Here is a 24,939-nt window from a genome sequence, read left to right on the forward strand (position 1 = left end):
TGTGGTTTCTGTCTATTCTGCCTTCAGCTTGACAAATGGCCCCATTCTTGTATTCATCTTGATGATGATGATGATGGTGATATCACAGCTTGTTAGGTGCATTCCTAGTGCAAGGCACCATGCTAAGAGGTTTACATGTTATTTAATCTTCATAATATACTTCTGAAATGGATATTTTATTTTTTAACTATTTTTTTTTGTTATTTCAGAGAGGAAGGGAGAGGGAGGGAGAGATAGAAACGTCAATGATGAGAGAAAATCATTGATCGGCTGCCTCCTGCAACCGCCCCCCCCCCCCCCCCCCCCCCCCCCGCACTGGTGTTAAAGCCTGCAACCTGGGCATGTACCATGAATGGGAATCGAACTGTGACCCCCTGGTTCATAGGTTGACACCCAACTACTGAGCAGCACAGGCCTGGCTGAAATGGATATTCTACATCTTTTTCACTTGTCCAGAATAAGGTTTAAATCAGTGAAGAAATTTCACCTTGCTGGAGGTTGACAGGACAGCAGGAAGGTGTGGCTATGCTGGGGCCTCCCATTCCTTGGAAAGGTTAATATATACTCAAATGTGGTTCTTTAGATCAAGTTTGTCCTACTGGACAATCTTTGTATTTGAAAACCAAGATTATGCCATATCAAATAAAAAGGGGGAAAGAAGAAAGCCTTAGACAAAACCACTATGTAGTTTCAAATTCTATGGGAAAGAAATGACCACAAAAGCAGCATGCCATCACCTAAATTATTTAATATTTAAGTGTAAAATTTGTTATAAGTTAAAGTAGGAAGCTTATTTCTTATTTTAACTTTAGTATGATACTTTAATGTTGTCCCTTATACATATACATCTTAAACCTACAAATTGTATAGTAAGGATTATCAGCTTTTAGATCCCCAAGATAAAAAATTCTTCCTCTGCAAGATTCATCATGGTTGTAGTTTTTCAAATGTGGAAACTATTTTGTGTCTCAGTGGATTTTCCTTGCTGCATTTGGTGCCAATCAAATCACTGATTGCATAGGCAATGGTGGTATAAACTGTAACATTTCCTTAAATGAAAGCATGACTGCTCATAGCATAGTAACAGGCAACTCTACTTTATGAAATATTGTAGGTTTTCACAAAATGCTTATAGATTTTAACATGATTATAGGTGTTAGAGGCACCTCTCACCAACACCAGAGAGGTATTGCTAGACATCCCCCTAAGTTAATGAGAGAGGGTTGTTCCCAACCTCGATCCTTGTCTTCTCATATAAAGGAATTTATACAAGAGACCTTGATTGCATTGTATAAAGCCAATTTATTAAAGCATGCACTTTTATTAAAGAAGGAAAGCAAGCAAACCTATAAATCTGGCTTATGAAGCAGAGATGGGTTCTCAGCTAATCTGAAGAGTGAGTTGGGTGGGGATCCGAGGCATTATACACTCTCCTGTCTATAGGTTTCAAAATTTCTTTGCTGAATATTTTGGTACAGATTGATTCTCAAGGTCATTTTTTGCTGTGGCCTTCCCAGAATTCCTGAGAAGCACTTGGCTATTAAACCCCAAGTTTGTTAGTTAGCTCCTCTGTTTCAAACAGCCCCTCTGTTCAAACTGAAAGACAAAAATAAACTACTTTCAAGGCTGCATTCTTGCATCTCCCTCCTCCCTGCTGTGTTTACAACTCAGGGATAATTCCCACCAAGGAGTTTCTAGTTATTAGAAAGTTCCCTTCCTCCTTCCACTTCAAGCCTCTTGAACTTCATAACTTTTGCTCTAAGAATGTTTTACAGGCTAGGGAAAATAAGACACCTCCCTAGGACATCTGCAGGACTGTCTCCTGGGGTGGAAGAAACACATAAAAAACTATAACTTTTCAAGACAGCCCCTGATGTCTGCTCAACTTCAATACAACACAAACCTCTCCCTTCCTTGTCACCTACCAACAGCCTCTGCTTAAAAGAGCAGGCTGCCATTTATGTCTTGCTCTGTATTGATTAGCAGTACTTGGCACTTTCCCTTCATGGAAAGTAAAATAAATTTCCTTTATGCATCTCTTCTTTTAATTGTGAGTTCTTCCACAGCCATTGTCACTAGCCAAACCCTAAAAATAGAAGCTTTAGAAAGAGCAAGAAAAGGCAATTCATTAGATAAGAAATACAAATGGCCAGTAGGTAAATTAAAATCTGTTCAACCTCTAGTTGTCAAAAAATGCACACTAAAATGAGATATAAATTTTATTTATTTATTTATTTATTTATTTATTTATTTATTTATTTATTATTGAACAGGTTTATGCACATGGCACAAAATTCTAAAATACATAATTATATACAATTATACAATAAAAAATATATTTCTCTCCTCCTATGCTATCTTCCAGCCACTCCATTCTCCTCTCCAAAATCAACTATCATTACCATTTTTTTATGGACCACTTTAATGGTTGTCCATGAACATGGGAATGTGTATAAATATACACTTACACATGTATGTGTTTTATATATATGCGTGTATGTACAGATTTTTGTGTGGACATAAATTTTCTATTCACTTAAGTAAATACTTAAGAGTGGGATTACTGGGTTATAGTGTAGGTCCATGCTTAACATTACAATAAACTCAAACTGTCCTCCAAAGGGGCTGCTCCATTTTGCATTCTCACAATCATGAATGAAGGTTTTTGTTACTATGCATCCTTGTTAGTTAGCAGCACTATTTTGATAGTTTGGGTTTAACTCAGTCTCTATCCTTTGTGTACTTTTCATAGTTGTTAATAAGCTATAAACATATTTGCATACCCTTTGTTTACCTAACAACCCTTTTAAAACATTGTATCTATGATTATAACTTTTAACTAGAGGGCCAGTGCACGAAATTTGTGCATGGTAGGGTCCCTAGTGGCGGCTGGCTGCCAGCCAGGGCCTCCCTTCCCCTGGGTGCCTGCTGCCGACACCCCCTGTTGGTCAGTCAAACTCCCACCCATGGGGACAATTTGCATATTAGCCTTTTATTATATAGGATGGCTTGACTTTGTGCATAGGCCAATCAAGTTTGCATGGTAATACCAACTAAATTTGATATTGCATATTATAATTTTTGTAAATTGCTTCTTTTATGTTTTGTGTGTTAACAGCATATTATCTTACACAATTTCTCAAAAAGAAAAGTGGAGTGGTGTTTCGATATTACTAATGCTGAGAAACTTTTCAAAGATGGCATATTCGAGTTTAATTTATTAAATGGGATTCTACTACCAAATGAAGAGTATAAAGTTTACTTAAGGTTTTGTCCAAGTAAGTAGTTTTTCCTATATTTGTTGTTGATATTTCAGTTTATTTTTCACATATTGTTTTATCATGTATGTAAAAGTTTAACTTATTTGTTATGTGTTTTAAAAACTGTTTTAAGAAGTTTCTTAGTAGAATATTATAGTAACCATACTAAAAAAAATCGCTGCCAAAGGTCCTCACCTCCTGCTATTCATTCCATTGTAATCCTCTTTCCCATCAAACAGGGCTGATATATAACCCATGGGATATAATGAATGTGATGGTGTGGACCTTCCAAGGCTAGGTCAGAAAAGACATTGCATCATCTGGCTAGTACTCTTGAATTGCTTGTTTTTGAGGAAGCTGTCCAGCATCTCTATTTATCTATATTTCCACTTTATTTCTGGTGTGTTTTTTTAAGTTACATATATTTTATTGTATTTTTTTATAATTGGTGTGACAAATTTTCTCTCATTAAATATCTATTACAAAAATTCGTGGCAGTTCTTACACAGTTATTTTTTGAAACAAACCTTAGTTTGTTTTTTTTCCAGTTTCTAAGAAAAGGCATGTAATTGACTTTTTCATTTTAGAGAATAGCTTGTTTTTTCAGTAAAGTTTTATTTTTGCCCTGACTAGTTTGGCTCAGTGGATAGAGTGTCGGCCACAGACTGAAGGGTCACGGTTTTTATTCTGGTCAAGGGCATGTACCTTGGTTGCAGGCTCGATCCCCAGTAGGGGGCGTGCAAGAGGCAGCTGATCCATGATTCTCATTCATCAATGTTTCTAACACTATCCCTCTCCCTTCTTCTCTGAAAAAAAATCAATAAAATAAAATAAAAATTTCATTTTATATGCATCATTATTGCTAATGAGATTTTTTTCCCCATTCTTTTAAATTAACTATCACTGTATAAAAGGAATATATTTATATTTTATCTGGCACTTCTGTACCAAACTTCCCTGGTTAGATCTGGAAGTTTTTCAAATATTATTCTACATTGTTTCCTAAGAAAATAGTTTATAATATAAAATCATGGTAATTAATAAAGTCTCTCTTTTTACAATATTTATAATTTGTCTTCCTCTTCCCCTTCCCCTTATTCTTCTCTATCCTCCTCCTCAATCTGTTACTACAATGTTACTACATTACAATGACATTACATTAAATTATAATTGTATTATAATTGTTACTGTAATCTCTCTGAATGTGTTATTATAATGGCAGTTAGTTTAAATTTTTATTCCAAAAGTTTTGCTTTGTATATTTAGATGTTATGAAAAGGTTGTCTAATATACCTTTCACAAATAAGTACATGCATTTTAAAATACTGATTTTTTTTTACAAAATGCTATTTGCATAAATGATCTTTATGTGCTACATTGCCATTTGTCTTCCTTTTTCTACCTTTGGCTGATATATCTCTTAATTTTCCATCTTTGTCTTTTAAATTTAGAATAAATATTGTCAACCAAAAGACCACAAGGTGAAATTCCTGTGTTGAGCACCTGCCCAGTAGAAACCAAGATAGCACATGGGGAGTTTCTTCTACTATGAGGCATGTGCAATAGGAGCCAAGATAGCAAACATAGAGGGAATGTGCCTAACCTGGGAAAGGATTGGAATAGATAAGGGACACAAAACCCTAGATGATCTAGGAAATGGATTGGTTAGTAGGAAGGCCCAGCACAAGCCTGCAAAGGACTGAGAAATTGATTGGTTAGTTTGAAAGACAGTCTGATCCTTTCCAAGCCCAAGATAATATAATAAGAGCCTAACAAAGGGAAGCTCTCTCTTTCTCTCCTGGTAACATGGGTCTGTTCGCCCGTGTTTTCACCTATTCTCTCTTTGTAGCAACCATGTGGGCCTAGCTGTTGCATAGGTCCCAAGTGCAGGTATGCCTCTCCAAGGGCTCCAAGTGGGCTCCAAACATGAGCCTGGGATGGCAATGTAGTAGCAGCCAGAGCACAATAAGAAACAGAAGCTAAGCTAGCTGAATGGGGACAGAGACTGAACGGGACTGAACCAATGACACAGAATGTGTGGATCCTGTCCTTTCTTCTGGGCTTGATAAAGACTTGACTTCTTCCATAGCAGGATGGATGGACACTGGGAACCTGGCGGGGGGGGGGGGGGCAGTCTTTTATTCCTATTCCAGTAAATATTACACTATATCTCATCCTCCCATATATAGCTCCCCAAAATGCTTTTCTTGCAACTCCATGAAGGACCCTATTTCAACCAGATGGCTTCACTGGAGAATTCTACCAAATCATTAAAGTAAAACCAATTTTCTCAAATTCTCAAAAACTGAAGAGGAGGAAATACTTTCAAACTTATTTTATGAAGAAAGCATTACCTTGATACCAAATCTGGACAAAGAGATGATAAAAAAATAAACTAAGGCCAATAGCCTTGATAAGCATAGAGGTAAAAATCTTCAAGAAAATACTAGCAAACTAATTTTTTAATTAGTTGAAAAAAACAACACTAATAAACTAAATTCAACAGCATATTAAAGGATCACACTCTGGCTAGACCAGCCTTGGGCAAACTATGGCCCGCGGGCCGGATCCGGCTGTTCTATCCAGTTCTCTTGCTCTCCCCTCCGCTCCTTTACTTTGAATTTATATTAGTTCACACAAACACTCCATCCATGCTTTTGTTCCGGCCCTTCGGTCCAGTTTAAGAACCTATTGTGGCCCTCGAGTCAAAAAGTTTGCCCACCCCTGGGCTAGACCCTGTTATACTGGTCATTGAGCACAGCTGCCTTCTATTCTCAGGACTTGAAAGAGTTTTAGGGAGGTGGTTTTTACTTTTTAAACCTCCTTTATTTTCTTTTCTTTTGACTGCCACAGGGATGGAGGCTGGGTTGACTCACACAAGTCTCTAAGTAAATTTCCAATTCCCTCTGAATCTGAATCACTATTCATGAATCTAATTTATGTGGCTATACTCACACTCCCCTTGGATAAGCTTGTTTTTGTTTTCATGTAAATATCTTCAGTGTTTCCCAAGCCTGCCACCTAAGGTGCATATGGGGTAGAAAATTCTCTATTACAAAATGATGGTGGTGTAAGTGGAAGCTACAGTGACATTCTCCCAGGACCAAACTGGAAATAAAGTTACTCTGAAAAATCTACTGAAGACTAACTGGAGAGAACCCTGATAACCAAGAACAGAAAGTGGAGACCTCATGGAGACTGGTAGGAAGGTGGAGGCACAAATGGGCTAGCTGGACTCCCACAGACAGCAGATGAAGCTCTGGAGAGTTATCTCAGATGTGGGGGTTTACCACTGAGAACTCTGGGGTCTGAACCCCAAGCTGGGCTCCCTAGCCCAGAGCACCAGAACTAAGAAAGGTGCCCACATCACATCTGGCTGTGGAAAGCAGCAGGGTTGCTCTCTGTCAGGGAGAGAGGGTTGGAAATGCAGGCACCCTCATAAAGGGCCAACTCACAAAATTTCGTGTGTAGCCACTCACCTTGGGCTTCAAAAGAGGTAGGAAAGAGTGGACTGTAGTTGTGTGAGGAGAAGCCAGGTTTGAGGGATCTGGGGTTGGAGTTCAGAGGGCAGCCACCTGGTTTCCTGCACTGAGTCATTCCCTCAAACTATGGAGTATATCTTTCTCCAGTGGACCTTTGCTATCCAGGTGGTTTTTGCCTGGGGGGCAGGCAGTTGCCCCACCCTGTTGGAAGACCTCTTGCCCTATCCTGTGGTCAATAGCCTAAGGCTAATCAAGATGAATAACAAGCAGACTGCAGGCATAGGTGGATATCTGGAGGCTTTAAGTCTTTGCCTGATCTCCTTCTGGGCCTGGTGCTAGGAAAAGCAGAACCTGGTGCCTATCTGTGTCCTTTCCAAAGGCACCCACCCCAGCAGAGGGAGCCACAGCTGTGGATTGCTCATGTCTCCAAACAGGGTTCTCAGGGTCAGTCACAAATTGTTCTGAACTACAGATCTGGAGTCATAGCAGATCTGCACTACAGATTGGGAGTCATAGCAGATCTACCTAATGCATAGACACATACCCGAAGATGCAGCCAAAATGGGGAAACTAAAAAACAAACCCCAAATGAAAGAACAAGATAATTCTCCAGAAGAAGTGCTAAACAAAATGAAGATAAGAAATATACCAGGTATAGAGTTCAAAATAATGATGGCAAGGATTCTGAACAGCATGAGAAAAGATATAGTAACTATGAAAAAAGACCAGTTGGAAATGAAGAGTGACATAGTACTAATGAAGAACACATTGGAAGTAATACAGAGCAGATTAGGGGAAGCTGAGAATGAGATCAGTGAATTAAAAGACAGAGTTGAAAAAAATAACTCAATCAGAGAAATAAAAAACAATTAAAAAACAGGACAGCTAAAGAGAGCTGTAGTACACCATGAAACGTAACAATATTCACATCATAGGAGTGCCAGATGGGGAAGAAAGTGAGAAAGTGATAAAGAATATGTTTGTGGAAATAATTGCAGAAAACTTCCCTCACCTAGTGAAGGAAAAAGTCACACAAGTTCAGGTGGCACAGAGAATCCCAAGCAAGAAGAACCCAAACAGGCCTATGCTCAGACACATCATAATTAAAATGTCAAAATTAAAGATAAAGAATCTTAAAGGTGGCCAGAGAAAAACAATTTTTTATCTACCAAGTAGCTCCCATAAGGCTGTCAGCTGATTTTTAACCAGAAACTCTGTAGGCCAGAAGGAAATGGCATGAAGTATTCAAGGTAATGGAAAGCAAGAATCTGAAACCAGGATTACTATATCTAGCAAGGTGAAATAAAGAGCTTCCCAGACAACAAGAGGCTAAAGGAGTTTATCACCACCAAACCAGCACTGTAAGAAATGCTACAGGGACTGCTGTAATGAGAAGAAATATATAGAGAAAGAACCATAGGTATAAAGAGTTAAAATGGCAATAAATAAGTACATATCTACACTAATAAAATAGAAATATGCAAATCAACTGTACCTCTGCGACGCCCATCAGCCAATCAGAAGTGAGTATGCAAATTAACCTAATAAAGATGGAGGGTTGATTTGCATACACAGGTGCAGAGCAGCCGGGTGGGGCTGAATGCCTGCTATGAGGGGGAGGTCAGGGAGCAGAGGGAGCTACAGGAGCGGCACTCCCGACTGGGAGCGAAGACTTGCAGGCTCCCGGGAGGTGGCCGGGAGCAAAGACTTGCAGGCTCCTGGGCGGCGGCCGGAAGCGAACACTTGCAAAGTCTCCCGGGTGGCCAGGAGTGAAGCCAGGGGAAGGAAAGCCTATTCTTGCACAAATCTTCGTGCAACAGGCCTCTATTCAATAATAATCTTAAATGTAAATGGATTAAATGCTCCAATCAAAAGACATACAGTAGCTGAATGGATACGAAAACATGTCCTAAATATATGCTGTCTCCAAGAGACCCACCTCAGAACAAAAGATTCACACAGCATGAGAGTGAAGGGCTAGAAAAAAAAATTTTTTCCATGCAAGTGGAAATGAAGAAAAGTTGGTGTAGTAACACTCATATCTGAAAAAAATACAGTTCAAAATGAAGGCCATCACAAGAGATAACATAGGTCACTACAAAATATTAAAGGGAATGATTCAATAAGAGGATATAATCCTGATAAACATATATGCGCCCAATATAGGAGCACCTGAAGACACAATATGTATGTGTGTGTGTGTGCATGTGTGTGTGTGCATGTGTGTGTGTGTGTGTGTGTGTGTGTTTAAAACTTCTAGAGGACTTTAAGGGAGAGATAATCAGCAATACAGTCATAGTAGAGGACTTTTACACCCAGCTGACTTCAGTGGATAGATCTTCCAGACAAAAAATTAACAAGGAAGTAGTGACTCTAAATGACACACTGGATTAGATGGATTTAACTGAGATTTATAAAAAATTTCACTACAAAGCTGCAGAATATACATTCTTCTCAAGTGCACATGGGTCATGCTCAAAGATAGACCACATGTTATGACACAAAACAAATCTCTACAAGTTCAAGAAGATTGAAATCATATCAAGCATCTCCTCAGATCACAATGGCATGAAATCAGAAATCAACTACAGTAAAAACACTCAAAAACATTAAAACATATGGAGGCTAAATAGCATGTTATTAAACAATGAATGGACCACAAATAAGATCAAGAAAGAAACCAAAACCTTCCTGGAAACAAATGTAAATGAGCACAAAACAACTTCATCTCTGGGACACAGCAAAAGCAGTTTTGAGATGGAAGTGGATAGCACTACAGACCTACCTCAAAAAACAAGAAAAATTAATAATAAGCTATTTAACCCTATAACTTAAAGAAGTAGAAAGAGAACAACAAGAAAAGCCCAGAGTAAGTAGAAGGAAAGGCATAATAATGATCAGAGCAGAAATAAATGGCATAGATACTAAAAAAAAATACAAAAGACCAATGAAAGCAAGAGGTGCTTCTTTGAAAAGATAAAAAATATTGATGAACCATTACTCAGACTCATCAAGAAACAAAGAGAGAGGATCCAAATAAATAAAACCAGAAACAAAAGTAGTGAAATAACAACTGATACAGAAATACAAAGGATTGAAAGAAAATACTATCAACAACTATATGTCAACAAGATGGACAATGTGGATGAAATGGACAAATTCCTAGAAAAATACAGTCTCCCAAAGATGAATCAGAAAACCTGAATAGGCCAATAATAACTGATAAAATTGAAACAGTAATCAAAATACTGCCAGCAAACAAAAGCACTGATCCAGACAGCTTCACAGGGGAGTTTTACCAAACATTCAAAGAAGTACTAATATCTATACTTCTCAAACTATTCCAAAAAATCCAAGAGGAATGAACACTTCTTATGAGGCCAGCATTATCCTAATTCCAAAACCAGAAGAAGACACTACAAAGAGAGAGAATTATAGGCCAATATCCCTGATGAAAATAGATGTTAAAATCCTCAACCAAATAATAGCAAGTAGGATCCAGCAATATAATAAAAAGATCATGCATCATGACCACGTGGGATTTTCCCAGGGATGGAAGGCTGATAAAATATTTGCAATTCAATAAATGTGATACATCACATAAACACCTTGAAAAAGAAAAATCACATGATCATATCAATAGACTCAGAAAAAACATTCAACAAAATCCAACACCTATTTCTGACAAAAACTCTCACCAAAGTGGGAATAGAGGGATCATACCTCAACATAATAAAAGCCATATATGACAAATCTACCGCCAACATCATACTCACTAAAACTAAAACCATTTCCCCTAAGAACAGGAATAAGACAGGGATGTCCGCTATCACCACTTCTAATTCAACAAAGTACTGGAAGTCCTAGCTGCACTTATCAGATAAGAGGAAGAAATAAAAGGCATCCAAACCCTCATTGTTCACAGTTGACATGATATTGTACATAGAAAACCCTAAAGACATCTTAATGATGTTAATTATATCAATCATTAGATTCAATGCAACTCAGCATTAAAATGCCAACAGCATATTTCACAGTCCTAGAACAAATACTTCAAAAATTTATGTGGAACCAAAAGAGAGCCTGACTTGCTGCAGCAATCTTGAGAAATTAGAACAAAGTTGGAGCTATCACAGTACCAAATATCAAGTTATACTTAAAGCCACTGTAATCTAAACAGCCTGGTACTGGCACAAAAATAGACATATAGATCATTGGAACAGAACAGAGAACACAGAAATTGACCCAAGCCATTATGCTCAATTAATGTTTGACAAAAGAGGCAAGAGCATACAATGAAGTCAAGACAGTGTCTTTAATAAATTGTGTTGGGAAAATTGGAAAGATACATGCAAAAAATGAAACTATTCCACCAACTTACACCATACACAAGAAGAAACTTAAATGGATAAAAGACTTAAATGTAAGTTGTGAAACCATAAAAATCTCAGAAGAAACTATAGACAGCAAAATCTCAGACATCTCTCCTAGCAATATGTTTGAGGATACATATCCTAGGGCAGTAGTCGGCAAACTGTGGCTTGTGAGCCACATGCGGCTCGCGAGCTGCGGTTTGCCACTCTGTTGACTAATGAGTTTGCCGACCACTGACGTAGACTATCGATTCCAATAATTACAGGCTGTTGTTGTTCCTTGTGATTAAGTCCCTATCCCAGTGGTCAGCAAACTCAGTCAACAGAACGGCAAACCGCGGCTTGCGAGCTGTATCTGGCTCACGAGCCACAGTTTGCCGAACACTGTCCTAGGGCAAAGGAAATAAAGGAGAAAATAAACAAATGGTACTACATCAAAATTAAAACCTTCTGCACAGCAAAAGAAACCATCAACAAAATGAAAAGGGATCGCACTGAATGGGAGAAAATATTTGACAATGACACATTTGATAAAGGGTTAATATCCAAAATATACACTGAGTGGCCAGATTATTATGATCTTTGAATGCATAATAATCTGGCCACTCAGTGTGTGTGTGTGTGTGTGTGTGTGTGTGTGTGTGTGTGTGTATATATATATATATATATATATATATAGAAAGGCCCAGTGCATGAATTCGTGCATGAGTGGGGTCCAGCCAGCCTGGCCAGGGGGAGGGGACATGGGCAGTTGGCCGGCCTGCCTGCTGGTCGAACTCCTGGTCGAGGGGACAATTTGCATGTTAGCCTTTTATTATATAGGATATACACTCAGTGGCCAGATTATTATGCATTCAGAGATCATAATAATCTGGCCACTCAGTGTATAAGGAACTCATACAACTTAACAAAGGAAGGCAAACCAATTAAAAAATGTTTTTTAATTGACCTAAATAAACACTTATCCAAATGGGCATACAGATGACTAAAAGACATGAGAAAATGCTCGAAGTCACTGATCATTGGAAAGATGCAAATTTAAATGACCATGAAGTATCACATCACACTGTCAGAATGGCTATCAATAAAACAACAATATTATGTTCTGGGGAGGATGTGGAGAAAAGGGAACCCTAGTACACTGCTGGTGGGAATGCACACTCGTGCAGCCATTATGGAAAACAGTATGGAGTTTTCTCAAAAAGTTAAATATGGAACTGCCATTTGACTCAGTGATCCCACTTATAGGAATACTAGAGGCCTGGTGCATAAAATTCATGCACAGGCGGGGGCCCTCCACCTGGTCAGCTATCAGGGCTGATCAGGAACATCTTGCCCAGTCCCGATAGGGGCCGGTGGCTGGGGAGGGACCGCGGGAGGGTTCCAGGGCATGTCCAGCCTGTCTTGCCCAGGCCCGATCGGCCAGACCCCAGCAGCAAGCTAACCTACAGGTCAGAGCATCTGCCCCCTTGTGTCAGTGCACATCATAGCAACTGATCAGTTGACTGCTCGGTCGGACACTTAACATATTATGCTTTTATATATAGAGATATCCTAAGAAACTCAAAACACCAATCAGAAAGAATGTATACACCCCTATGTTAATAGCAGTACAATTTACAATAGCTTATATCTGGAAACAGCCCAAGTGCCCATCAGTAGATGAGTGGATAAAAAAGCCATGGTACATTTACACCATGGAATACTATGCAGCGGTAAAAGCTCTTACCCTTTGAGACAGCATAGAGGGACCTGGAGAATATTATACTAAGTGAAATAAGTCAGTCAGAGAAAGACAAGTATCACATGTTCTCACTCAAGTGGAATCTAATGAACAAAATAAACTGATGAACAAAATAGATCCAGAGACATAGAAGCATGGAACAGACTGGGGAATCTCAGAGGGAGGGTGGGTGGGTGGGAAGAGATCAACCAAAGAATTTGCATGCATATTTTCATGACCCATGGACCCAGACAATAGGGTGGTGAAGGCCTGAGGCAGAGGGAGGGGATGGGCTAGAAGAGGTCACTTGTGGAAAAAAGAGGACATATGTAATACTTTTAACAATAAAGATTTAATAAAAATCAATAAATTACAATAAACATCAGTTTAAAGGTGCTAAAAAATTATCTGCATGAGAATCCCTGTTGCATAAAAACACATAACTTTCCTGATACTGAGATTAATGAAGTAAGGGTATTGACAAGTAGTTTCTTCTTTTTTTATATTGACTTTTAGAGAGAGAAGAAGGGAGAGGGAGAGAGAGATAGAAACATTGATGAGAAAGAAACACGGATCACCTGCCTCCTGCACACCTCCTACTGGGGATCGAGCCAGCAACTTGGGTATGTGCCCTAATCAGGAATTGAATCATCAACTTCTTGGTGCATGGATCAGTGCTCAACAACTGAGCCACACTGATCCAGCAACAGCTAGCTGTTTTAAACAGATCAGAACAAAGGAGCAGCGGCTAAGTGCTTAAAAATAAGCTATAAAGTTGTTTTTTTGCCTGTTTTTGAGAAAGTCTTTATTGATATTTGTCTTTAATTTACAGCATATGGTTATTTAGTTTACCATAACTAAAGCATGGCAAATGCCATTTCCAAACTATTTTTTATTTTTTTAATGTATTATAGTACCTTACCTTTTATTCTTCCTTATTATTCTTACTTATGAATCAACATTAGATTGTATCCTGTTATATATGCTGTTTGAGCCTATGCAGATTCTCATGACTGCGCTTTTCTATCCATTTCTCAGTTGTGGGTGTTGACTCCTAATAGGTTATGTCTGTCCCCCTGGCTGAAGGAAGATGTCTTATGCAGAGATGCCTAGGAATTTAAGCTTTATCACCACCACTACCTCAGGTGGCCCAGCCCACTCCCTTCTGTGGGACAATCTCTCTGTTAAATTCACATCTCAGAGCTCCCTGTGTGATCAGGTTAAATCTGGATTCTAAAAGCACAACTTTTCATAGCCTCTTGCCTGGCCCTGTTCTGACTCCCCCTTTGCCTACAAGTTCCTCCTGAGCACACGTTCTCAGTAAATCACTTGCTTCAGAAATTTCAGCACACTACGTTTTACACATGTTGAAATCTAAATAAAATACCCACAACTAGCTATGTGATCAATAGAAAAGGCAGGATAAGAACCTATTATAGCTTTCATGCTTTTTAGAGAGTTCACTGAGCTATGTATTTTCTCTTAATAATATCCTGTTAGCACTGTGTTGCATTATCTTGATGTCTCGCTTATAATTGTTAGCATGGCATTGCATAATGGCTTTAGTTTTATGTGAGAGAAAAAGTACATAGGATTCTGTGATTAGTAGGTTTAAAAAATGTTTCATCTTTTATTACCTCTGCTTAGAACTCTGAAAATATAATAGAAAACATCAAATATTTTCTGCTTTCTGAAGTTTATTTTTAATGAGGTATCATTATATATTTCTGTCTTCCAAGTTTCTACTGTGTCTGGTCTTAAAAGAAATAGCTAGTTCAGCTAAAGCTTCTATTTGTATTTATATACAGAATTTTCCCTCTATGTCCATATTAACATTTATATTGAGATGTAATGAACTGGACAATCAAAAAGGAAATAGGAAACATTTCCATTTGACTTTTCCTTCTGTATGGAGCTGAGCCCAAACAATCAAATCTGGGGTTCCCTTGTTAGGATCCCAACTTAATTGTTAAAAAAAAAAAACACACACATTCCTGTAACAAGTTTATATAATTTACATCTCAGATGGGAGTGAAGGCATATCTGTGCTAAAAAAAAAAAGTGTCATTGAATTTCCAGTAGTCTTAGGTTACAGATGGAGCCCCTTCTCTATTACCCCAGAAAACCTTTACTAGGTCTAAAACCTAGAAATAATCTCAAAATAGCTCATTTAAAATTCAGAATTCAATAAGTCTTAAAACCTTACCTAACTCTAAAATTAATGTTAGTTCCCTCCAAAATAATTTTAACAATATCAGATTCATTAAATGATACTATCCTTTTCCTATAGATTTACAATGCTTTAAATGCATAATTTTTTAAAACTTATTTTATCAATTCAAGGTGCTGATACAATCCCTTATATTTTCACAAAGTCTTTACTAGTAGTCATCTGTCATTATTAATAGGAAGTCCCTATTCCCTACCCTCTTCAGCCACTTCCCACTTTCCAAGGACTCCAGACCATTTGAACATGTAAAGGGCTTATTTGAACACATAAAGGCATCCAGTACATTGAAAACTAGTGGGTCTGATCAGTTCAGTGAGTCCATTGCTTTTGCTTATGGTTCACAATGATGTCACTTTTGAAAACGGGTTTGCATCATCCAGAACACTCTTATTCTCTGCCCTGGTGATACCCTTAATGGCCCCGATCCTTGCCAGGCCACTCTGGTGTCCAGTTCTTGAATTCTAAAATTATATATTGAAATCATACTCACCAGATCACATTTTCCTCCTGATGGTGCCATTTCTTACATGGAGTAACGAGAAAAGCATTTCAGGGATCCATGCATAGAAGGATAAGGTATAGTGGTAAGATTTATTGGAGAAAAATACAAGACTGCCCCCCAGGTGCCTAGTGTCTCATCCACAACCAGATGGCTCAGCTCTGTCTCACTATGGAATAACTCCAGTCTCTTGGGCCACAAACATGCTCTTGTTCTCACCAAGCCCATGAGGACCAGGGCCCAGAGATGCAGAACTTCTCTGTGTCTCATTTTCCCCATCTGCACATCCACCCCAAGTCTGCATTTGGGTCACAACCTGTGCTGCACTTGTGCTCAGTGTGGCTGCTAAGCCGGCGCAGCTGCTGTGGAGAGAGAGTGTATGAAGGAATGGGCAAACAAACAAAACTCAGGCCTTTGTTAAGCTTTGATTATATTATCTCCAGGTTTGGAAAGAGCAGGTTTTCTTTCAAACTAAACAGTCTCTTTCCTGGCTGTTTGTGGGCTTATGTTGGGCTCTCCCCTGTGCCATCTTGGTCTCTACTGAGCATCCCTCAACAAAGGAATTTCCCCTTTACTTGTTCTCCTTCCACCTGGCAAACTATGAGAATGGGCCATTGTCCCCTGGGGAGATTGGAAAGTCAGTTCTTCCTGCCCACTGAGGGAAACAAAATGTTAATCCCCTTGGCAGGGTAATGCTGCAACCCCTGGGGTAAACTAGGAAACTCTAGCTTCCTAGTTAATCTTGCTTAATTAGATATCTGCTCCCTTCTCTTTCATTAATATCTAACTAGCTGCTTACACTAATACTTTGAGACCTATATTTGGGGATTTAGGTCTAAAGGGCATTGACAACTTGCTGTGATGGAACCTGTCCTCCAGGACTAACCTGCAGCCTCCTATGCTGATCCCTTTTCTCCAACACAGATTGCCTTTCCTCATAGTGAGCTGCCAACATGGGAATTTCCTGTTTTCCTACCAGGTGAAATTAGGCAGTTGACCCTGGCAGCCTTTCATAAACTTAAAATCTGTGAGGAAGCACATTCCTTTCATCTCAGCACATCCATTTCCCAGTAGTCCCCTGAAATCCTTATAGCAATTATCTGACCTCATTTTCATAATGCATGTACTAAAGGGGTGGGTAGCTCATATTAAGGAATAGAAAACAGTGAAAAAAGAAGTCCTGTTGCACTGTTTCCTCAGTTAGATGTCTTTTCCCATAATAATGAAAATCTACTTTAAGGAGACTTGGTCTATTTTTAGACAGAATTCAATTTGAAAGATTTTTATTTCAACAGCTCCTCATTACATGTCTTAAGTTCCTTGGCAGGAGAAATCCAGTTTCTGGATAATCAATTCTGCTTAATTGAACTGTACCTTCATAGTACATTTTAATATTTAGTAAGGTTTAAACTACTTAAATGTTGTTTGGTTGTTTTTTTTTTTTGGTGTGTGAACTAGTCTAAAATATGTTTTTTTTCATTAGCTCATGCTGTAAAATACACAGCTTACGTACCTGTACGTTTAAATAAGAGTCCAGTTTGCTACCAAATGTTACATCTGATTGGAGAGCTAAAATTGCCCAAGTTATCGTTTGACCGTGCATTCATGTATTTCAACCCTGTTCCTTTGGATGTAGCAAGTGTGATGGATGTCAACATTTTACCTCAAAGTTATTACAGGTAAATGCTTAATGTGAATTTACCATACTTTCTTTGTGTGCTTTTTGTTTGTATTTGTTATGAGTCATGACAATGTCTAACTTGTTTCTGTAGTTGGAACTATTAAAATATTTAATTGTACATTTAAATTAAAATACAAAAAAAGCCCACTTAGTTACCTCACAGTTAGTCATTTAATTTTTTTTGTAAGAATTATTGTTATGTCTCTCTTTATGGTGTAAGAAACAAGCTTAAAAACTCAGGGCATTAGTTTTCTATTGCTGTGTGACAAATTTACACAAACTTAGTGCCTTAAAACATGAATTTGTTATCTCAGAATTTCTTTGGGTCAGGAGTCTGGGTCAGTTTGACTGTGTCCACTGCTCATGGTCTCAATAGACGGAAACCATGGGATGGACAGCAGTCTTCATCTGAGGCTAAGTCCTCTTCCAAGCTCCCTGGTTGTTGGCAAAATTTATCCTTGTAGTTGTAGTACTAAGACACCATTTTCTTACTGGCTGTTGGCTGGGATCACTCTCAGCTTTTTTTTTTTTTTTAATATATTTTTATTGATTTCAGAGAGGAAGGAAGAGGGAGAGAGAGATAGAGCATCAATGATGAGAGAGATGTAATGATTGAGAATAAATGAAAATTATTCAAGTTGGAAAGCATAGGACAACTTTTAGTTTCTCAGCTTGGCCTGCAAGATATAATGAGTGCTTACTTATGCCATGGATCTTGGTCTAAATGTCATTTCGTGAGAGAGTATAGTTAAACTTTAACTTGACAACGTTAGGATTTTCTATTCTTTCAAGACCCTACCTTTTAAGTAGAAACTAACCTCAGTTGCTCAAATAGGAAATAGAAGTGGCTTAAATTATTTTGTGCTAAAATGCATTATTTATTACAAAATTTTATCTAATATATGAATTAATATTTTAGTCTTTCAACTTTGGAATTAATATATAAATGTATCAATTTAAAAATGATCTCAAATCAAAAGTTGAGTCTTGCAAAATATGGTACAATAAAATCAACAGCATTAATGACTTATCCAGGTACACTTAGATAATTAGCGACAGAATATGATTCCAGCCTGATTTATAAATTACTTTTTCATGTTTTATGCAATTAACCATATTGGTTTAACCTTGTCAAGTTGAGATCTTTTGCCAGTTAATTATCTGAATAATCTTCATTTTAATTAAAACATTATAAATATGGTTCCCATTTGTTAACATTTGTTATTTGCTATAGGACTCTATACATATAATAAAATAAAACAAACTAATATGGTTAAATAGTATAGGTCACCAAAAGTTATCAAGTATTAATTAGATTTAAAAGTGAATACTACATACTATGTTATTCAAAATTACAAACATTTTAAATTGGCTGAATAATTTAGAAATATATAGTGAAATAAGTGAACATTAAGTGACATTTTTTAGTAATGATTTAAAAATATTCATTATATATGTGTATAGTGCTTAAGAGTATCCATATTTAAAAATAAATTATGTGTATATATTAATCTGTTAATATTTAGTCCACATGTGATAAAGCTCTAGCTATTAAAGTAATTTTTGGTAAATTTTTGTCAGGATACATTTAAGGGCAATACTACTTATATCCTGGCTGTGGTGAAAAACACATTGTATTTAATCAGGTGTTTTAACCCTCTCTTTTTAATCTTTAGAGGACAAAAGGAACTTTTGATCATCTTATGTGGTTCTTTATTAAAATAACATTATAAATCATATTATGACCAGAAAATAAAAGATTATACAAAATATCTTTAATAAGTGTGCATATTATTATAAATATTTGTTTTAATTTCTCTAGTAATCCCAAAACAAAGGAAAACATATATAAAGCCAATTACTTGCACGCATTGAGCTAATTTTTTTTGTTTTGTTTTTAAATTTCAAACAGAGAATCAAGTATAAAGGTTGTGATTCCCCCAGCAAGCCTTCTTGGTATTGATGGGGAGACTCACCCTCTTACTGTGAGTTTTCCAAAAGGCACAGTCATTGAAGCCTCTCTCGATGGAATTAACACTGAGCTCATCTGCCGCTTTAGCTTCAAATCATCTAAACCTCTGACAATTGTCACTACTGTTCTTTTCTGTGATGACAGAAATTGCAGGTAAGATATTTAATATTAGATTCTTTTGTTTCTGACAATAAAGAAGAAAAGGGTTATACTATTTTACACTATTGTAAAACGGTAAAGGAGAGACATCTAAAATAATTATTTTGGACATAACAATATTTTAAAAGTTCCAAATACAGCGTTGCTCTCATGAGAATCATCGTAATAGTGGTCACCAGTGTAATGTATGCAACTAGGCTGCATGGGTTTGAATCCTGGCTCTGTTAATTTTGGTGAAGTTACTTAGTCTTCTGCGGCTCTCAGTTTCCTCATCTATAAAATGGGGATAACCAATCTCATCCTTAATCATGAAAAATTTATTGAGTTAATACTTATTGAGTAATTGGACAGGAATTGACACAAAGCAAATGTTAAATAAGTGTTAAATGAAAGAGACACATCAGTATAATGAGTTTCTAAAATGTTGATTGTTTCATGTTACTTTAACAGGTTCAGAGAAAGTCAAATACAACTTGGTGGAATCATATTTTTTAATTTTTTACCCTTTAGAACCAGAAATCCCCCTTTTACATTATACCCTGAGATGATTTGATTTACCAGTGAAAAAAGGCTAATGTGTACAGCAGTAAAATTTGTTAAAAATGTTTGTTGTGAGAAGCATTAGAGCGAATTATACACTAAAGATTTATGTCAATATTCTTATTCTATGTGATACTTTTTTAACTTTAAGTGGGATTATTACTATATCATAATATATGTTATTAGTATACTATGTAACATATAATACTAGAGGCCCGGTGCACGGATTCATGCACTGATGGGGTCCTTCGGCCTGGCCTGTGGGGATGGGGCTGAAACTGGCCCAGTGCATGGATTCGTGCACCAGTGGGGTCCCTCGGCCTGGCCTGCGGGGATTAGGCCAAACCCGGCTGTCCGACATCCCCAAGGGATCCCATATTGCAAGAGGGTGCAGGCCAGACTGAGAGACCCCACTGGTGCATGATCTGGGCCAGGGAGAGACCGCGGGAAGGCTCTAGGGCATGGCCGGCCTGTCTCTCCCAGACCCAATCGGCTGGACCCCAGCAGCAAGCTAAATTATTATGTTTTCTTTGATTACAAAATCTACATTATTAAGAGTGTCTGCCCCCTGGTGGTCAGTGCATGTCATAGCGACTGGTCAAACGGTTGAACCAACATTCGGACACTTAGCATATTGGGCTTTTATTATATAGGACTAGAGGCCTGGTGCATGAAATTTGTGCATGGGGGTGCATCCCTCAGCCCGGCCTGCAACCTCTCTAGTTGGGGGCCATCAGGCCATCAGGGAAGGGCAGTTGGGGACCATCAGGCCAGCAGGGGAGGGCCATTTGGGCCATCAGGCCAGCAGCGAAGGGCTGTTTGCAAGGCCAAATCACTTCAGAAAGAAGACAATGCTCTGCATTTGGTGGGATCAGGAAGGTGTGAAACCGTTAATACTGATTGTTACTGACAACAAATAATCAATTTAAACCACGCTTTGATCGTGAAATGACCAGAATGTGCCAGAAGACATAACAAAGTAATTTTGCTTCATGATGACGCACCATCACACACTTCAAAACCAGTTAAAGACACGTTAAAAGATCTTGCCTGGGAAATATTAACTCACCTGCCTTATTCACCAGACCTTGCTCCTTCAGATTACCAGTTGTTCTGATCGATGGCACATGCACGTTCTGAGCAGCACTTCAAAACGTATGAAGAAGTGGAAAATTGGGTCTCTGAATGGTTTGCCTCAAAACAAGAAAAGTTCTATTGGGATGGTATCCACAAATTACTAGAAAGATGGGGAAATGTGTAGCTAGCAATGGATATTACTTTGAATAAGCACTTTTGATGTTTCTCTTGAAATTATTGTGTTTTCTTTGATTACAAAATCCGCATTATTAACCAGTACACCTAGTATATAATCTACACCGAGTGGCCATATTATTATGATCTCTGAATGCATAATAATCTGGCCACTCAGTGTATATCCTATATAATAAAAGGCTAATATGCAAATTGTCCCCTTGACCAGTAGTTCGACCAGCAGGCAGGCCGGTTAACCACCCATGTCCTCTCCCCCTGGCCAGGCTGGCTGGACCCCACCCATGCAGGAATTCATGCACCGGGCCTCTAATATATAAATATATATACACATACACACACATACTGAGTGGCCAGATTATTATGACCACCTGACGTTTGTAGGCAAATTAGCCGTACACTGCATCGTATGGGATATGGAAGTCGAAGGCCTGTTTGAACACCTTTGCTATCTGCAGTTACCAAGATAAAACGTCTCCAATTTGCATAGGAACACAAGGATTGGACAGTTGAGCATTGGAAAAAAGTCATGTGATCTGATGAATCACATTTCCAGTTGCATCATGCAGATGGCAGAGTGAAAATTTTGCAGAAACAGCATGAAAGCATGCACCCCACATGCATGAGTACAACCCTTCAAGCTGGTGGGGGCAGTGTTATGGTTTGGGTCATGTTTTCTTGGCATGAATTGGGCCCTTTAATTCATGTGGAACAACGTCTGAATAGCACAACATACCTAAGTATCGTTGCTAGTCAAGTTCATCCTATCATGTTGATGGCATATCCCAGTGGTCGGCAAACTCATTAGTCAACAGAGCGGCAACCGTGGCTCATGAGCTGCAGTTTGCTGACCTCTGGCATATCCCAATGGAGATGGCTTCTTCCAATAAGACAATGCACCATGCCATGGTGCTTGTATTGTGCAGGAGTGGTTTCAAGAACATGAGGGATACTTTACCTTGCTTAGGTGGCCCCCACAATCACCAGATCTCAATCCAATTGAGCATTTGTGGGACAAAGTTAAAAGAGCCATCAGGCAACTGGTTCCACAACCATCAAATCTCACAGAACTGGACAGTGCTATTCATCAGGCATGGTGTCAGATCCTCACATCACCTTTCAACATCTCGTGGAGTCAATGCCAAGAAGAATCGCTGCAGTATTGAAGGCAAAAGGTGGCCCAACGAAGTACTGATGGGGTGGTCATAACAATCTGGCCACTCAGTGTGTATATACTGTATAAAAACCAAGTGACTGGAACAACTGGAATGATTGGAACAACCAGAATGACCGGTCGTTATGATGCGCACTATGGTCGGCCAACCAGCCCGATGAGGGTAGGGCTGGCCGGCCAACCTCCCGCGGCACCTCCCCTCAGCTGGCCAACCCCGATCAGCCCCGATCGGGGTGGGCCAGCCGGACCTCACCCATGCACAAATTCCTGCACCGGGCCTCTAGTAGTCTATAATATACTGTACTATATCACATATAGCATATTCATTTCTAGTCAAAGAATTGATTTATTAGGATTTAGAAGGGAGAGAAACAGATCTTAACGTGATGTTGTATTCAAGGTGAAGTATGGCTATATCCTGAACTCCAGCTTCCATTTCTCTTTCTTGCATATGTTGATTGATAAATCTTCTAAATTATACCTCTCAGACTCCAATTTTTCTCTTTTGATGCTAACAGTCAATCTTTTGTTGACATTAAAAGACAATTAATTGTGTTGCTTTAGGCTCCTATCAAGTACTTACTCTGTGACACTGTCCTAGGAAGCATTGTGTCCTTTTGTGTATTACTAACCTTGTTCATAAAAGTTTAACTTAAGTTTTCTCTAGTTCTTAAATTCACACTTTACCTTAAGTACTATGTAAGGTATACCTTGGAGCTCACCAATACGAACCCATGAATGTCTTAAAGCTAATGAAGGCTCGGGCCACATTAACAGGGTGGGAAGGAAATAGTTTCACTAAATACTGTGTGAGCTAGATGGCTTCTGAGATGGGGGTATAAATGCCTCTCAGCTGGGCATGAATGGACTTTACTGTGCCAATGTCTTGAGGTCTGGTCAGCAAATGGGATGGGATGGAGACCTGGAACAGTCTCCCGGAGGTAGAGTGGTGTTGTATTTGATGATTTTCTTGCCTTATTGCTTTGTCATTTTGTATCCTTTTAGCCTCAAGACTTGTTTGCTCTTTCCTGAATTTCCCACCCGTATTACTTTACTTTCTACTAAACTCCATTTCAACCCTCAGCAGGTTAAGGTAAAGTATAGCTATTGGAACTAATTTAGAAACTTTGAAAATCATAGATGAACTACAAAAGGTTTTTCCATGCACCCAGTTGAAAAAGGCAACAAATGATGAGTACTGTTCAGAACCTTAATACAGGCAAATTATTTTACTGCTGCCTTTTTAACTCCTTATCTAGTTTCCCCACAGTGTATAATCAGAGCTTCCTTCTCCTCTGAAAACCCCAAAGCTGCCATTGCCTTTTTCTTTCTAGACATTCTATCTCTGATCCCATAGAGATAAATGAGATCTTTCAACAAGAAATTCCTCAACTGCTTTCCTTTTACCTCAGAAGTTTTCTTTGGAATGAATCTTTCATTGTAGGTAATACTTGTGTGCTCTGCCCAAGATTTGGGTAAGCAAAGATGAAATAGAAAGGGGCCCTTCTTTGATGGAGGTCAGTGTAGTATGTAGTAGGGAAGGTAGACTTTAACCAAGTTTTTTATAAACTACTAGAGGCCCGGTGCACAAAATTCATGCACGGGAGCGGGGGTGTCCCTCAGCCCGGCCTGCACCTTTTTGAAATCTGGGACCCCTTGGGGAATGTCTGATTGTTGGTTTGATTTAGGCCTGATTCCTGCACAATCTGGGACCACTGGCTTCTAACTGGTCATCCACCTGCCTGCATGATCGCCCCTAAACACTCTGCCTGCCTGCCTGATCTCCCCTAACCCCTCTGCCTGCCTGCCTGATCGCCCCTAACTGCTTGCCTGCCTGCCTCATCGCCCCTAACCACTCTGTCTGCCTGTCTGATTGCCCCAACCACTCACCTGCCTGACTGCCTGATCTCCCCTAACTGCTTACCTGTCTGCCTGATCACCCCTAACCACTTGCTTGCCTGCCTGATCACCCTTAACCACTCTGCCTGCCTGCCTGATCACCCCTAACCACTGTGACTGCCTGTCTGATCACCCCTAACTGCTTGCCCTCCTGCCTGATTGCCCCTAACTGCCTCTGCCTTGGCCCCCGCTGCCACGGCTTCATCCAGAAAGACATCCGGAATGACATCTGGAAGGTCATTCGGCTGTCCAGTCAAATTAGCATATTACGCTTTTATTATTATAGATTTGGTGCCTGTAGAAGTAAATAGAGTATGTAATGCAAAAGGAGTTACTGATAATGTCCTGGGTGGTGGGAGAATCTGGGAAGGCTGCGTAGGCTTCTGAGTAAAATCTGAAAGGACAAATTATGTTGGCCAGTGTTTATCCTCAATGGAAGCCTTTTTTGCATCCCTTTGTCTATATGGAAGTACATGGGTTCAGTAAAGAATAAAACACTCACTCATTTATGAAATATAATGAACAACATAAAATGATGAACAAAAATAGATCCAGAGACAGAGAAACATCGATCAGACCATCAAACCTCAGAGGGAAGGTAGGGGAGGGGGGGTAAGGGGGAGAGAACAACTAAAGGACTTGTATGCATGCATATAAGCCTAAGCAATGGATACAGAC

At 38.9% G+C, this 24,939-nt stretch overlaps 1 protein-coding gene across 1 annotated transcript in view; it reads left to right on the top strand.

The window, feature by feature from the left end:
- Positions 1 to 24,939, top strand: part of CFAP47 (cilia and flagella associated protein 47) — a gene marked incomplete at both ends in the record, with an annotated part of 517,322 nt that overhangs the window by 142,227 nt on the left and 350,156 nt on the right. The window contains 2 exons of the mRNA XM_080652339.1: positions 17,051 to 17,246; positions 19,161 to 19,373. Coding sequence (XP_080508465.1) covers positions 17,051 to 17,246; positions 19,161 to 19,373 — 409 coding nt within the window. The remainder of the gene's footprint in view (positions 1 to 17,050; positions 17,247 to 19,160; positions 19,374 to 24,939) is intronic.

Source organism: Plecotus auritus (genome assembly GCF_963455305.1).
Source record: "Plecotus auritus genome assembly, chromosome: X".
NCBI lineage: Eukaryota > Metazoa > Chordata > Mammalia > Chiroptera > Vespertilionidae > Plecotus > Plecotus auritus.